General features: G+C 43.2%; 1 protein-coding gene across 3 annotated transcripts in view; it reads right to left on the minus strand.

Annotated features, from left to right (window-relative positions):
• E2F7 (E2F transcription factor 7) overlaps positions 1-4,451 on the minus strand; it is a 39,697-nt gene extending 35,246 nt beyond the window's left edge. For 2 of the 3 annotated variants that reach the window (XM_061415598.1, XM_061415596.1), the window contains exons 1-2: positions 4,370-4,451; positions 3,587-3,676 (exon numbers count right to left, since the gene is read on the minus strand). In XM_061415598.1, the coding sequence (XP_061271582.1) occupies positions 3,587-3,676 (90 nt within the window). In that variant the 5' untranslated portion in view covers positions 4,370-4,451. Of the gene's footprint in view, positions 1-3,586; positions 3,677-4,369 lie in introns of those variants that run through there. The other variant, XM_061415597.1, reaches the window with a different exon arrangement.
• Between the last annotated feature and the right edge of the window lie 11,816 nt (positions 4,452-16,267).

The following is a 16,267-nucleotide window of genomic DNA, read 5'->3' on the forward strand; positions in this document are numbered from 1 at the left end:
CTTCTCAGCCTCCTTCATAGGCTCCTCATTTTCTGCTCTTAGAAACCTCAGCTCTCCACACTTCCCTGTTTGCTCTCCGGAGCAGCTCACCCACTGATAGCTTTAAAACCAACATGCATTTGATAATTCCCAAGTTTGTATCTGGCTAGAACCTTCCATGAATTCCCAAATCAGGCAACCAACTGCCTCTTGCACATATTTATTTATTTACCTATAAGCACACGGGTATAAATAAATGCTTCGAGTCGAACTCGCCTTCTTTCCTTAACCACTCCCAAAAGACGTGAGCTTGATCCCTGGGTTGGGAAGATCCCCTAGAGGAGGGCATGGTAACCCACTGCAGTATTCTTGCCTGGAAAATCCCATGGCGAGAGAAGCCCAGTGGGCTATAGTTCATAGGGTTGCAAAGAGTTGGATACAGTTGAAGCAACTTAGCATGCAAAAGATGAATGACCTTCAAAGAAAACCCATGCCCACTAAGTCTAGGTGAGGTCCCCAAATTTACTATGTTAGCTTCCACTTCTTTACGAGTATCCTTCCTTTCCACTTGCCTAAGTCTTACCATTCATTCCTTCAAGACCTAGCTCGAGTGTTATCTCCTTCACATAGCCCTCCCGAAGCTCAATCTTTACTGTCCACTCTTTCATCCCAAATCATCCTTTTTCTACTTTTGTCATTCCTAAATGCAGTACAGACAACTGAAAAGGAGAGTCTTGTTTATAATCTCACGACTTGGGCACAGTAAACTTTACATTTTAAAGAAAAGTTTTTCCGTGAGTGGTAAGAAATATGCATGCCTAATAGAGTACTATAGACCTTGACTGATGAAGATCAGACAGTCAAGAAAGATAAGTCCTCTACATGCTGACTGACCCACAGGACACTGTTCCAGGCACCCACCAGAGGGTTTCAGGAAGTACCACTAGCTTCTGGCCACTCTGGAAATTTTGAACATTTCTTGAATGTCCACACCACATAGACTCATATGATTCTTCTGCCTACAAAGTCCATCTTATTCCTCTTGTTCCCTTACAAGCTGAAGTCCTCAGCCCAAGTATTAGCTCCCCCGTGAAGCTTTCCAACTTTCTCTAGACTCCCCATGAATTTCTTTCTTACTCTTCTGTTCTGCTGGGGCAATTGGTTCCCACTCCTATAGCACTTAACAAATCACAGGCTAGTTGGTGAGTTAATATCTGAGCCCTCGAAACATCTCTCAGATAATTGAGGGCCAGGCCTGCATCATATTTATCTTTGGGCTGTCAGTTCAATTGAGTAAGGGTGAACAGTATGGGTTGTTGGGTTATAGACATCCTGAGGAGAGAGTCTACTTACTAATTCCAATTCATAAAATAAAAAATAGGCTTAGGGAAGCTAGGAGATTTATTAAAACACTGTATCCCCAGCAACTGGAACATAAATATTCGTCGAAAAACTGAATAAATAAATTTATTCAAGCTTACGGAGCTAACAAATGGTAGAACAGGAACTCAAATCCAGATCTGACTCCAAATCCCACATCCTCAGCAACCCCAGAAATCCTCTTTCCTTTACTTTACAGCAAGGTGAAAAGAGAGATGAAAGCCCCTTCGAGCATCTCCTGGATGCTCATCTCTTCCTTTGCCATCTCTTTGACAGGTGAAATAAGCCCTGCATTCTATTTCAAATATTTTAGTCACTTTCCTAAATCTCTGTGGAGTCATTTGGAGTTTTCTCTATACCCACTAAAATATGAAAGCTCAGCCAGGCACAGTACTTACTGGGCTAGAATAGGAGAAGCATGCTTGTTGAAAGCACTTAATAAAAAGTCATCCACTTGGGAGGAAAGAAGTGGATACCAGGTTTGCCTTTTCTTGCCCCTTGGCTCTGTCTCTATGTAAAGGTATACACACGGCTTCACTGGTGGCTCAGACGTGAAGAATCTGCCTGCAGTGCAGGTGACCCAGGTTTGTTCCCTGGGTCAGGAAGCGCTCCTGGAGAAGGGAATGGCAACCCATTCCAGTATTCTTGCCTGGAGAATCCCACAGAGGAGCCCGGCGGGCTACAGTCCATCGGGTTGCAAAGAGTCAGACACAACTGAGTGACTAACACTTACTTACTTACTTAAAGGTATACACATTCTTTCAAGGCTGTTCCATCCAAATTAGGACGGAAAACAAAAAGTTTTGCTCTGAAACTTGCAAAACCAAAACTCTGAATATATAAAGTCTGGGCATTGCCACTCTCATATGGCAAATGGAATTTTTTTAAAGTCCTCTTTAAAAACACTAATGTTTTGGTATACTTCTTTTCCCAACAAAAATAAATCAAATCCTGGGGTGGGGGGTGGTGGTGGAAATCATACGTGAAAAAGCATATAATTTCACATGTATCCAAAATTAATGGTTGTCAAGTATTCTTCAAAGGCCCATATAACAGGTGCTTTGCAGGCAGGCAGTTTCAGGATGCATGCTAAGCCTAAAATTAAGCTCAGGGACTGAGAGAAGTTCAATGCCTGAGGATGTGGCTGTGCTCAAATTGATATTTAAAATTTCTAAACCTGGCTATGTCATATCTACTTGCCTCTGCCTAAAAATGCTTAGGTGTTCATTACTAACAAGCTCTTCCACCTTTTCAGTAGGGCACCGGCTGGCAAGGGCATTGTGATGACGCGAGTCCTATTTAGACACTGCTATGGTTGGTTACTTCGTCATGTTTCTTGAACACAGCGCCACTGATTCACAAATTACAAGGCATGCAAAACCACAAGGGAGGCCTCAGTGCAAAACCAGCAGGGGCACTGCAAAATATTCAGTCTTGGGGAACTCAGTCACTTTATCGGGAGGCACTGCTCATGCTCTTGGGAAGATGGAACAGCCTCTAGGAGCTGGCTCGTCAGTATGAAGAACATCTCTCTATACTTTAATAATCTAGCACATAGAGTTTTCCTGGGAACTGAGACTTAACATTTCTGACCAGCATTAGCTAATTCTACTTTTTTTTAAAATTTTGTATTGGGGTATAGCTGATTAACAAACAATGCTGTGATAGTTTTCAGATGAACAGCAAAGGGACTCAGCCATACATACACATGTATCCATTTTCCCCCAAACTCCTCTCCCAGCCAGGCTGCCACATAACATTGAGCAGAGTCCCCTGTACTACACAGTAGGTCCTTGTTGCTTATCTGTTTTAAATATAACACTATGTACACGTCCATCCCAAACTCCCTAAACACTTCCTTCTCCCTACACCCCCAACCATAAGCTCCTATTGGAAGTCTGTAGGCCTGTTTTGTGAGTTCATTTGCATTAATTCTACTCTTGATAACTGTAGACACTACAATCTTTTGACTGCAGTGTCTAGCATATCTTTGATTCATATAAATTTACTTCAGCATTACATGTAACCTAGCCTCTTTCCACTACTCAATGACTGAGAAACTGAAGGATAATGGTTGGATGTCTCCTCCATTAGAAAAAAAGCATAGTTCTAAAATGTTCACCAAGATTATTATAAGACAAACACAAGTGGGATGCTGGAATCCTTAACTGAATTAGACATTACCATCCTAAATATGATAGAGTTTAAGGTATTTAAGTTCACTTACCTTTTGTGCATTTTCCCCATCTTCAATTGCAAAATCTAGTCTGGGCGGCCTGCTGATCAGGTCTTTTAGTGTTAGACAGTTTACCTCCATCTGTAACATACAGTTACATTAGAAAATGACTTTACAGTTGGATATTCTTTCCGTCAACAGAAATATCTATTACTTGCTCATGAACATGAACTTCCCCTCCCTAAACTCATCCTGGGAATTTCCGGGGTGGTGGCTACCCCAAGTCTGTAAAACGCACATGAATGAACACAAACACTCAAAGTTGTGCTTAGCAATGACTGAAATTGGTAAGAAGAAAAAAAAAAAAGATAAAAATAGTCATTTTTAATGAAAAGTAACAAGACAAAATGAAGTTTCAAGTCAAGAGGGTGTAGGGGAAATCTGTCAGAAAGTACAGGGTCTCCTAGGTCAGTTAATTTTGGCGCAAAGAACTGGGAGGAATTCGGCTTTGACGGGGGTTTGAATGGGGGGAAGGAAACCTGATCGCTAGACCAAACCCACTCAGTGCCTAGCGCAGTCCCTTCCCAGGCCTCCGAGCAGACCCCAAAGATAAACTCTTGCAACGAAACCCCCAGCTCGTGAGGTAGGGCAGGTCCTCTTTTACCGCCCGACCGGAGGGCGAGCTGGAGCCCAGACACCCCACGCTCGCCTGGTCCAGAGGCAGCGATGCCTCGATTCCCCGCCAGTCGGGGAGGGGAGGGGTGGCAGACTGGTAGCCGGAGCCGGAGGGCCCCCTTTCCCCCCAATTCCCGCCTCCCTGCCAGCGCTACTTACTCCCACTCTGCGAAGGAGCCTTCCTGCCTCTCCCGGGACCTCCGCAGCCCCACAGTGGAGCGGGATCAGCTGGGGGACTCGATCAGCAACCGGACGGCGACATCGGGCGGGCAAAGCTAGGCAAGCAGCTCCCCGCTCCGAGCACCCTTCGCTAGCGGGGACCCCGTGGCGTCCGCGGAGCGCCAGCGTCCCAGCCCGCCGAGCGCGACTCCAGCTCCGGACCGCGGTCCCGGCTAAAACACCTCCTCTGGCGCCTAGAGACCGAATTCGAGCATCCGCCAATCAGCGGCGGCCGGCGGGCCGGCCCCGGCCAATCGCGCGGCGGCACGGCCCGGGCTCGCCGCCCTCCGCGTCTTGGCGCTCCTGGGCGCGCGTTTCGGCCTCACCCGCCCAATTGTGGCCGCATCGCCCCCTCCCCTTCCGGGTACCTGGAAACCTCGGGCCCGGGAGCTGATTCCTCCCGGGCACGCGCGCCCGGGAGGCCGCGGGAAGCGAGGGCGGGGGCGGCGTGGGGAGGAGGACGAACGTTCTTTTGTTGTGCCCAAAATACCCGCCCGTCCCTCGGCTGGCCGCGCGGGCAGACCGCGGGCACAGCCCGGGGACGAGGGAGCAGATGGAGTTTGGGAAAACGATACACACACTCTGGATGCTGCTGCCGCCGCCACCCCCTCCTCCGGCAACCTGCGTGGCCGCGAAATTGTCCAGGCTTGTTGAGGCCGACTTCTAACGCGATCGCTGGAGTGACACGTGAACCATGTTACCACGCTCTGCTGCGGCGAGCAGATGGCACGCCAGTTAGCCCTGGAAACTCGACTGCCAGCAGGACCAGCTGCTTTTTCTTTCTCCTTTGCAAGTCCAGGAAAGTTTATTGGTGTTGTTCCCTTTTCAGAATATCGCCAATAATTAGCCTTATTAAAGAACTCACTAGTATTCTGGGAAACAGTCGAGGAAATTTCCTCAACATTGCTGATTTGTATGAAATATTTCACTTCCTTCAACCTTAGTTTCTTACTTAAAATACGAATGTTGATAGAGCTGTGTGTGTGCGTGTGTGCGTGTGTGTGTGTATGTGTGTGTGTGTATTAATAGGCGTGACTGTTAAGAGCAGCTTTAAATTTACAGAAACATTGAGAAGATAGTACAGGGAATTCCCATACGGGGGGCACCCGGTTTCATCTATTGGTTAACATCTTAAAATTTGTATAGCACGTTTGTTAAGTTAATGAACCAATATTGCTATATTATTCTTAACTAAAGCAATCATTCAGTTTTCCATAATTTTTATCCAATGTCCTTTTTTTCTGTTCCAGGATACAGCGTTACATTTAGTCTTCATGTCTCCATAGGTGCCTCCTGGCTTTGACAATTTCTCATACTTTGCTCATTTTAGATGACCTTGACAGTGTTGAGGGTTACTGTCATTTTGTAGAACGTTCCACTGTTGGAAATTACACACACACACACACACACACACACACATATATTGCTGTTCAGTTGCTCAGTTGTGTCCGACTCTTGGCAACCTCATCGACTGTAGCCTTCCAGGCTCCTCTGTCCATGGTTTTTTTTCCCAGGCAAGAATACTGGAGCCGGTCGCCATTTCCTACTCCAGGGGATCTTTCCAACTCCGGGATAGAACCCATCTCTCCTGCAAGTCTCCTGCACTGTGGGTGGATTCTTTACCACTGAGAACTGGAAGCCGCCTATATGTGTGTATGTGTATATATATATATATATATATATATATATATATATATATATACCTGTGTGTATATATATATATGTTTTAAACAAACTATCTGCAGTGTTCAGAATGCTCAATCAGTGCTTACCTTTGTACACCAGGGGGACATCCCTGGTGGTCCAGTGGTTAAGACTTCACCTTTCAGTGCGGAGGGTGTGAGTTGGATCCCTGGTTGGGGAGCTAAGATCCCACATGCATTGTCTTTGAAAAACCAAAACAGAAGTGTTATAGTAACAAATTCAATAAAGACTTAAATGGTCCACATTAAAAAACAAATCTTAAAAAAAAGATTGCTGGTAAATACAGAGTGAAAATCACTGCTAGATCATACATTAAAAAGACAAAAAAAATGCATGGGAAACATTAAACATAAACGAAAATAATAATGTAATAAACATTTGACACTTATATAATAGAAATGGTATTTTAAACTGAAGTCTGTCTTGTAGGTAGAAGCATAAGGACAAATACAAAGAATAAAATTGCAGTTTATTAAATTTTGCCATTGTAGTGGAAGCAGAAAGTTAGATGAATAAATGTTTTACAACTATATTAGTTTCCTGTAGCTATTGTAACTAATTACTGCACCCTGGGTGGTAAACCACAGATTTATTTTCTCACAATTCTGGAGGCCAGAATTCTGAAATCTAGTTGTTGACAGGGCCACACTCCCTCTGATACTATAGTGGAGAATCTCTTCCTCCCCTCTTCCAGTTTCTGGTGGCCATAAGCAATCCTGACTAACGTATGGCTTTCTTGCTCAGATCTCTGCCTCAGTGGTCACAGTGCCTCCTCCTTGTCTGTCTTTAATCTCTCCTATGTGCCCCTTATAAGGATACTTGTCACTGGATTTAGGTCCTATCTGTATCATCTGGAATGACTTCATCTTAAGAGCCTTACTAATGTCTGCAAAGACCTTTCCAAATAAGGCAATATTCACGGATTGCAGGGATTAGTGGTGTAGCGTTAAAAAATGCCTGCAGTGCAGGAGATGCAAGAGACATGGGTTCAATTCTTGGGTTGGGAAGATCCCCTGGAGGAGGAAATGGCACCCCACTCCAGCACTCTTGCCTGGAAAATCCCATGGGCGGAGGAGCCTGGTAGGCTGCAGTCCATGGGGTCGCTAAGAGTCAGACACAACTGAGAGAGTTCACTTTCAGTTTTCACTTTCATGCATTGGAGAAGGAAATGGCAACCCACTCCAGTGTTCTTGCCTGGAGAATCCCAGGGATGGGGGAGCCTGGTAGGCTGCCGTTTATGGGGTCACACAGTGTAGGACACGACTGAGGTGACTTAGCAGCAAGCATGCATGCATGCCTTTTTTGGGGTGACCCCCATTCAGCCTTCTAGATCACCATTCCAATGGTTATAGTTTATTCATTTCTCTGTTATTTCAAAATAATACTGTATTGTCTCTTTGAAGTTAGGCAGCTTTATGTTGTAGACCTTCTCGTAGCATTTTCTGAATATTTTATCCACCTATTTCAATTAAAGTGAAAAGTGAAAGTGAAAGTGAAATCGCTCAGTCCTGTCCAACTCTTTGCAACCCCATGGACTGTGGCCTACTAGACTCCTCCCTCCATGGGATTCTCTAGGCAAGAGTACTGGCGTGGGTTGCCATTTCCTTCTCCAGGGGGATCTTCCCGACCCAGGGATCGAGCCCGGGTCTCCCACATTCCAGGCAGACGCTTTAACCTCTGAGCCACCAGGGATGTAATCTCTATTCAAAACATGAAAAACTCAGTATGTGGCTTCAAACACTTGTAATTTCATTAATTGCTTAAACAAGAGTGATTTAGAGGAAAACTAGAAAATGAATGTTTGATGAGCAACTTCAGAGACAGTTTTCCAACACATTTATTTATATTGATGTTTTCACTTCCCAGAATTCATAAGTAATCTGCCACTCAGTTACTCAGCTGAAGCTGATAGTGGCTGGGCCCTCAGGCAGGGCATTGAGAATATGTGACTTCTCCGTGGGGCTTGATCTTCCTCACAGCATGGTGATTCAAGCTGGCTAGACTTACATGGTGGCTTGGGGCTCCACAATGCCTCTCCCAGCTGACAAAGTGGAAACTGTGCTCTGTGCACTTTTGTGGCCACAGGCCTCGGGGTCCTGTATTGTGTTAAGCCTGTGGTTCTCAATCCTGTCTGTGCTTTAAAATCACCTGGAGAGATTTTTTTAAAAAGAACTTATACCTTTTTCCAGGCCCTCACTTTCAGTCTGTATGTGTTCCTAGGTTTGAGGTCGGTCTCTTGTCAGACTTTTGGACTCAGTGTGAGAAAGAGAAGGTGTTATGATTTGAGAGAATAGCATTGAAACATACATACATATTACCATATGTAAAATAAGATGTCCAGTGAGAGTTTGATGCGTGAAGCAGGGCACCCAAAACTGATGCTCTGGGACAACCTAGAGGGATAGGGTGGGGAGGGAGGTGGGAGGGAATTCAGGATGGGGGGGACACTGTATACCTGTGGCCGATTCATGTTGATGTATGGCAAAAACCATTACAATATTGTAGTTATCCTCCAATCAAAAAAAAAAAGCAACAAAAAAACCCAAAAACCTATATCTGACCACACACTCAAGAGATTTCTAGTTTACTTGATCTGGAATTGGACCTGGGTATTACATGTTTTTTCAGTTCCTAGTGTCATGTTCTTTGTATATGCTAATTGTATGGTTATTCATTGACTCCTTTGGATGCTTCTGACTCAGTGATTTCAGAAATGGATCCTCAGGCTCCATCAGTGAAGGCAGAAAGAAGTCACATATTCTTGATGCCCTAGTTGAGTTCCCAGCCACTGTTAGCTTCAACTGAGTAACTGAGTGACTGACAGATTATTTATAAATTCTGGGACTTGAAACCATCAGTATAAGTAAGTGTGTTGGAGTACTGTCTCTGAAGAGTATGGCTATGTCATCACTGGTTTTCAGAAGGAGTTGAGGTTGTAAATGAGAAATCTGATGGGTGGGTGGAAATTAATAGACGAATGAGCAGCAGGGGCTGTGATCGGAAGATAACACAGCAGATGACTGACATTCTTCCGTATATAAGATACTGTGTGATTTTTCAAACTTGCAGATGGTCTTTTGCCCTTTTGGGGTTCCCAATCTCAATTGGTCACACTTTGCAGGGAAAATATACTGTGGTGAGATACAATACATGTCATTTAGTATGAATTGTCCAGTTAATATGTCAGCTTCCTCTGATATTTTCCTTTCCTTCCACTACTGCAAGCACAGTCATCTTGTTGTAACATCCGTTTGCAAACGTTCAGTCACAGAAGGGAATTAAAAACTGATTTTTCACCACATGGATAACAGAGGGACCTTGACTTCACGTCCTGGCAATTCTGAGGTGTCTGAGTGGATCGGTTTAATGGTTCTTCTTAAACTGAGGGCTACCATTTAAAATGTGCTTTGTCTTTAGATATTCCTGGGTCTGGGAATGTGTTACATTTGCTTCTCTAACTGCTTGTGGTTCAGAGAAGGCAGAAAATTTACTCTTGGCTGACCATAAGCAATGTCAGAAGGAGAATCAGTTCATGATTGGTTCCTGCTCATGACCTTAGTAGCAATTTTTTAAAAAAGATCATATTAATACCAAAGGGCAATTATGGCTCCCATCTCACGACATCCAGATGTCCAGCTATCCAAAGAGAGGTGCCTAAACTGTGCTTACATGTTCCACAGGGAACAGAGGAAATTAATTCTTTATCTTTACAGAGTCCTTGTCATCCTTCGCACTATTGAGCAGTCAGTTTGCTTAAAGATTGTGTGACTTGCATCCTCATGCAATTAAAATTTAACACATTTTGTGTGTGTGTGTGTGTGTTTGTTTGCACTTGTGTATGTTTTAGGCAAGGATTGTACATGGGTTGTGCTATAACAAACATTTCAGCCCACAACATATAGGATGGATTTTGAGCTGAGCTGGGTGAGTCTGGGAATACCATGGTCCTGGAGAGTGTATAGGAGGTCACCCCTTTATGCAATGCTACTTTTATGCTCCAGGTTTGGGTGTGGTTGTTTGGGGGGAACCACAAGGTTTGCTGGGTAAGAGTGGGGATTGACCACTAGCCTGGAAACCAGATTCTGAATGAAATGGGGGTAGGTGTCCTGTTAATCTCCAGAGCCTTAGCTAGAAGGGAAAGAACACACTTTGAGTTGTGGAGGGGCATAGGTTCCAGATTAAGCTTGGCCATGAGACAAAAGATATTGCCTACCTAGCCTTAATTTTCTCTTTAAAATTGCCAGTCTGATTTGGAGGGTCTTTGAGAGTCATCCATTCCTGTCATTCTAGGTATTTATTGGATGCTGAGGATATTCTCCTAAAACTGTTGCCACTGACACCTAATCACTTAGTGTGGATATGTAAGAATGTTTGCTGAAGTCACTTTTTAGTTTCCATATTTGGTGATAGTGGGCACATTTCTCTACTTGTTATATTACATTATGTATATATATACATTAATAATGAGAATGTTAAAAAATATCAGGCCAAGGACTGATGTTCGTTGTCATTTTTCTAAGCTTAAATTGGCTAAATGTAATGTGATTCATGGGGTTGCAAAGAGTCGGACACGACTGAGCGACTGAACTGAACTGAACTGAACTTTATATACAAGTTAAAATAAGATTATTTTATATGTTTATTTCTATAAATATATATTTTATAATTTATATTTATAATATACTTTATAAATCATACTTATAAAATTACACAATTTAATAAATATATAATATCAGATCAGATCAGATCAGTCGCTCAGTCGTGTCCGACTCTTTGCGACCCCATGAATCGCAGCACACCAGGCCTCCCTGTCCAACACCAACTCCTGGAGTTCACTCAGACTCACATCCATCAAGTCAGTGATGGCATCCAGCCATCTCATCCTCGGTCGTCCCCTTCTCCTCCTGCCCCCAATCCCTCGAAGCATCAGAGTCTTTTCCAATGAGTCAATTCGCATGAGGTGGCCAAAGTACTGGAGTTTCAGCTTTAGCATCATTCCTTCCAAAGAAATCCCAGGGCTGATCTCCTTCAGAACAGACTGGTTGGATCTCCTTGTAGTCCAAGGGACTCTCAAGAGTCTTCTCCAACACCACAGTTCAAAAGCATCAATTCTTCAGCGCTCAGCCTTCTTCACAGTCCAACTCTCACATCCATACATGACCACAGGAAAAACCATAGCCTTGACTAGAAGAACCTTTGTTGGCAAAGTAATGTCTCTGCTTTTGAATATGGTATCTAGGTTGGTCATAACTTTCCTTCCAAGGAGTAAGCGTCTTTTAATTTCATGGCTGCAGTCACCATCTGCAGTGATTTTGGAGCTCCCCAAAATAAAGTCTGACACTGTTTCCACTGTTTCCCCATCTATTTCCCATGAAGTGGTGGGACCGGATGCCATGATCTTCGTTTTCTGAATATTGAGCTTTAAGCCAACTTTTTCACCCTCCACTTTCACTTTCATCAAGAGTTCCTCTTCACTTTCTGCCATAAGGATGGTGTCATCTGCATATCTGAGGTTATTGATATTTCTCCCGGCAATCTTGATTCCAGCTTGTGTTTCTTCCAGTCCAGCGTTTCTCATGATGTACTCTGCATATAAGTTAAACAAGCAGGGTGACAATATACAGCCTTGACGAACTCCTTTTCCTATTTGGAACCAGTCTGTTGTTCCATGTCCAGTTCTAACTGTTGCTTCCTGACCTGCATACAGATTTCTCAAGAGGCAGATCAGGTGGTCTGGTATTCCCATCTCTTTCAGAATTTTCCACAGTTTATATAGAATATAATAAATATATTATGCTCCCTAATAGCATAATTTTAATAGTACTTTTTCATTAATAATACTCTGTAGGACCAAATGAAAATGTTTTCATTATGAAGTAGAAAGAAGAGTTTGGGGTGAGGGGCTCAGGAACTGGAAACTTGAAATACTTAAAATATCAGCTTTCCCTAACCTAACCACCTCATCCTATGCAGGAACCTTCAGCTTTAGAACAAACTTGACAAGTAGATTATTGAGCCTAAGTGGAGGTACATTAGCCCATGAGTCCAGTTAACAACTGGGGGAAGTGTGGGTATACAAATATTAAGGTTTTGTCTACAAGAAATCCCTCTTGAAATGCAAACTGTTCCTGGAAAGAGTAATCACTTAACTAACATCACTTGTGTATCATGTTAAGACATTTATCCTCAGATCATACCTGGGGGTAAAAATCATGTTAACCTTAAAGTACAAAATGTTGTTTCTCTATAATACCTTCTATAAAACACTGAACCTTCTAGCCTTGTTCTGAGACTCACTTTTGCCTCCCCATTGAATTCGGGGCACCTCGTCACACATACTCTCAAGTCCTTCCCACCTCCCTGACACCCAGGGCCTCTACTGCCATATGTTGATTTCTTTCTACCCCCACTGGGGTTGTGTGATGCCAGATATTTCCATGTAGCTTGGCTACTCTGGCTAATGAAGCTGTTGGTACCCATGAAGTCAAGGATGCTCTGTGATGCCACCATGTCCCCTGTCAAAGGCGCCAGCTACTGCTGCTGCCACCAGCAAGTAAAACCAGATATGGATCTTTGCTGGTGCTGTTGCCACAGAGGATGGGAGATGGGTTTGGCCCCCTTCTCGTACCCTCTTCTCACCAACCCCCCAAGCAAAGTTCATTTCTGTGCCAAGATAGGGAGTCAGAGAACAATCTCTCCTGGTGGTTACTTTTCACTTCTTATCCTTATTCCTAAGCATTGTCTTGGGGCCTGGGCTGGGGCCCCGATCTGGGAAGTAGATCTATAAAAGCACTTTGTTATATATAGTTGCTTGCCCCCTCCAATGGCTGAGATGCTGTGATTGGGTCAAATTTTGGTCTCTTTGGTTGAATAATTTCCCAAATGCTCCTCTTTCCTCCTCTAGTCACAGATTATGAGGGTCAGTTCTTGGGTGTGTATTCATGGCCTCATTACACTCAGAGAAATTGATCAGAGTGTCTGTGTACAGTAAGACTTGTACACAGTAAGGAGGGAGAACTCAGGACAGGCATAGTTGAGAGGGACAGATATGAGTGGAATCAGGTAAGAGGGGGGACAGGAGTTGTCCCTTCCTCCAAGGAAGAAAGCTTGAATGGAGGTGACTCTACATTCCTAACGGGGTAGGAAGAGGAAGAGCCTCCAGATGAAGGGAGAAGGTTTCAGAAAGGAGTGTGAGAAAACAGAGGCTTGTATGACCAACTTCATAGAATTATTCGGGATCCCTGGATTATTATTCTTGTCGAAGATTTAAAATATATGAATAAAATCTGTAGTGGGTGAAATCTCTAGAAAGAGCATGCCTATCAAATAAACAGCTGTTTCTGTGATGGTAGAACAGACTTTTGTTTTGTTCTTATATTTGGCTGCACCCATTATAGAGAATGATACCATCTAGCACAGGAACCCAGAAGGTCCTGCAAATTAGCACATATTCTTTTGGTCTACATTTTAATGATGCCATAATTGCCTTAATTAAGTTCTCTTTCTCTCCTCTCTACATGTTGTTTGTTATAAAAGTCCCATCAAAAGCGATTGTGTTTTGAGCAAAGGAGTGCTAAATCATTGTTTCTTTTGTTTAATGTCAGTTTTTTAAAGTTGTAGGTCCTTATTTGTAAGAAAGCATAGTTTTCTTATTTTATCTTACACTTTATGTAGTTTAAGTAAAATGAGAATGTTTTCTTATTCATCATGTGGTTTTTTTTTTTTTTTTTGAAATAATGTCTAATGTTTTGTTGCATTTATTTCTCCCCTGATGGACATGAGTTTGAGCAAACTCTGAGAGGTGGTAAAGGACAGGGAAGCTTGGTGTGCTGTAGTCCATGGAGTCACAGAGAGTCAGACACGACTTAGCGACTGAACAGTAATGGAGGCCTTACACTTGTTTAGTAAACTGGTCTCTTAATTATAATCCTGCCTATCCTTTTGACTCAAGGGAGACTCCTACCTGTTTCCAATACCCAGATTACTGGATTTCTTACTGTTTAAATGTTCCCATGTGGCCACTTCTATTATTTTCTCAAGCTTTTGAAATTTACTATGGAATTTTTTTTCCATTTTACCGATTTCTTGTCTCATGGTTAAACGTTTTATTGATGTTTGCAATTACAGTGACACAATATACAGTATCCTCAGGGCAATTTGTGTTTGCTCTTTCCCTAAATCTTTTCTAATCTTGTAATGTTCTTTTAAATTACAAATTTTAAGAAATTTCTGCCTTAGTGTCAACCTAAACCAGGTGAAGTTGCTAATTGAAGAACAATACAGCTATGTAAAAGGATTACCTTTTTTCCAGTGACACTTCTAAAGGAGTAAAAAATGACAAACTCAGCTGAGGCTTAACTGAGAACATATTATAGAGAGAGGAAAGCAGAGAATATTGCTAGTGAGGAAGACCACATGTATAATGATGGAAATTATATAGGTTTTAAAAGGAAAAGATATGGATTAAAATGTGTACAATAGTAATAAAAATTAATTTTGCTCTCATCATTAGAAGTAAGAGAGGGTAATAACCCTCCATACAGTCCGTGAGTAAAGCTTCACTGAATTTCATGGCTATAAGACTGATGTCTTGATAGTTTTCCTGTTTCAAGTAGCTTGCCATGTTTGTTTGTCTCATAACAATCATAGCTGGCTGTTGGAAAGAACCCCAAGCAATCTTGTCTCTCAGGTTGATGACAGTTTCATAGTTTATATTAATGATGGCACTGAGGGTGAATATATTTTAATAGCATTAAATCCCAATGAAAAGTTTTTAATGAGCTGAGTAGCTCAGAAAGCATTCCTAAGAACTCCGGTTAGTTTTGTTGGGTTTTTACACATCAATTATTAATACCTGTAATGAAACAATAATGTGGTTATGCATTGGAAGAGCCCTTTTCACTACAGAGGACACCAAGTACTTGATGAGCTGCCAAGAGCCAATTTCTGCTCTCCATGCATATATAGTTGTCTGGCATGAGCCAGCCGGAAGCATAAATATCATTTATGCCTCAATTTCAGACAAGGAGCCTTTGGCATTACCTTAAACACATACTCAGAATCCAAACACTGCTTCCCACCTCCGCTACCACTTCCTGATTCCTAACCAACTTCACCTCCTCCCTCAATCATTTTAATGGATCTCTCTATTTGTTGTCCCTCTGGACTTTTTTCCTAAGCACCCACTATAGTGATCCAGGCTGAAATGTCAGGGCATGCCTTCCTCATTGACTCTGAACACGTCAGTGGCTCCCCAACGCATTCAGGGTAAAAGCCAAAGTCCTTAAAATGGCCGACAAGGTCCTGAGGATCTGGCTTCTCTTTATGGCTCTGATCTTATCACCTTCCCCTTATTGCTTGTCTTTGGCCACACTTTGCTCCTGGTTGATCCCTGGACACACTTCTTCTGTTGCCCAAGGGCTGTGCATTGACTGCTCCCTCTGCCTGGAATGCTCTTTGCCCAGAGAGCTGCTTACATCTCTCCTTCACTTCTATCAGGAGCATGTTAATTAGGGTTCTGTTTGCAACTATAGCAAAGAAACCTTCAATTTACAGTGCCTTTACCAAAGCACAAGTCTACCTCCCATTCCTGAAACAGCTGAAAATGGTGCCTGGATGGCAGGTGACTTTCCTGTAAGTGGCAACTCTGGGGCGTAGGCTCCTTCCCTGTGTGACTCTACAGTGTCTTTGGTCAGGGCCCTGAGGCCTCTGTTTCTCCATAGTAGAAGGAAGATCAGACAGTGGACATGGCAAGCATCACTGGTACTCAGCTTCTCTTGGGAGAACAGTTAGTGACAGGGCCACACTGGATTCAAGGTGAGCTGTGATGATAATCACTGGCTCTGTAGCATGTCCCAGCAAGAATCTAATGCAGTGAACATGGAGTAAGGACTCCTGGGGCAGCTAGATGTTTCTGCCACAGACCGCCCTCCGGCCACCAAAGATCTGCGTAACCTCCTCTCTATTTGAGCCCCACTGGGCTCAAAAACAGACCTCCCAGGCAATGGCACCCCACTCCAGTACTCTTGCCTGGAAAATCCCATGCATGGATAAAGGAGTCTGGCAGGCTGCAGTCCATAGGATTGCAAAGAGTTGGATGCAACTGAGCACACACGCATGCACATGTAGGCTCAA

The sequence above is a fragment of the Bos javanicus genome, chromosome 5, assembly GCF_032452875.1.
Source record: "Bos javanicus breed banteng chromosome 5, ARS-OSU_banteng_1.0, whole genome shotgun sequence".
Lineage (NCBI taxonomy): Eukaryota > Metazoa > Chordata > Mammalia > Artiodactyla > Bovidae > Bos > Bos javanicus.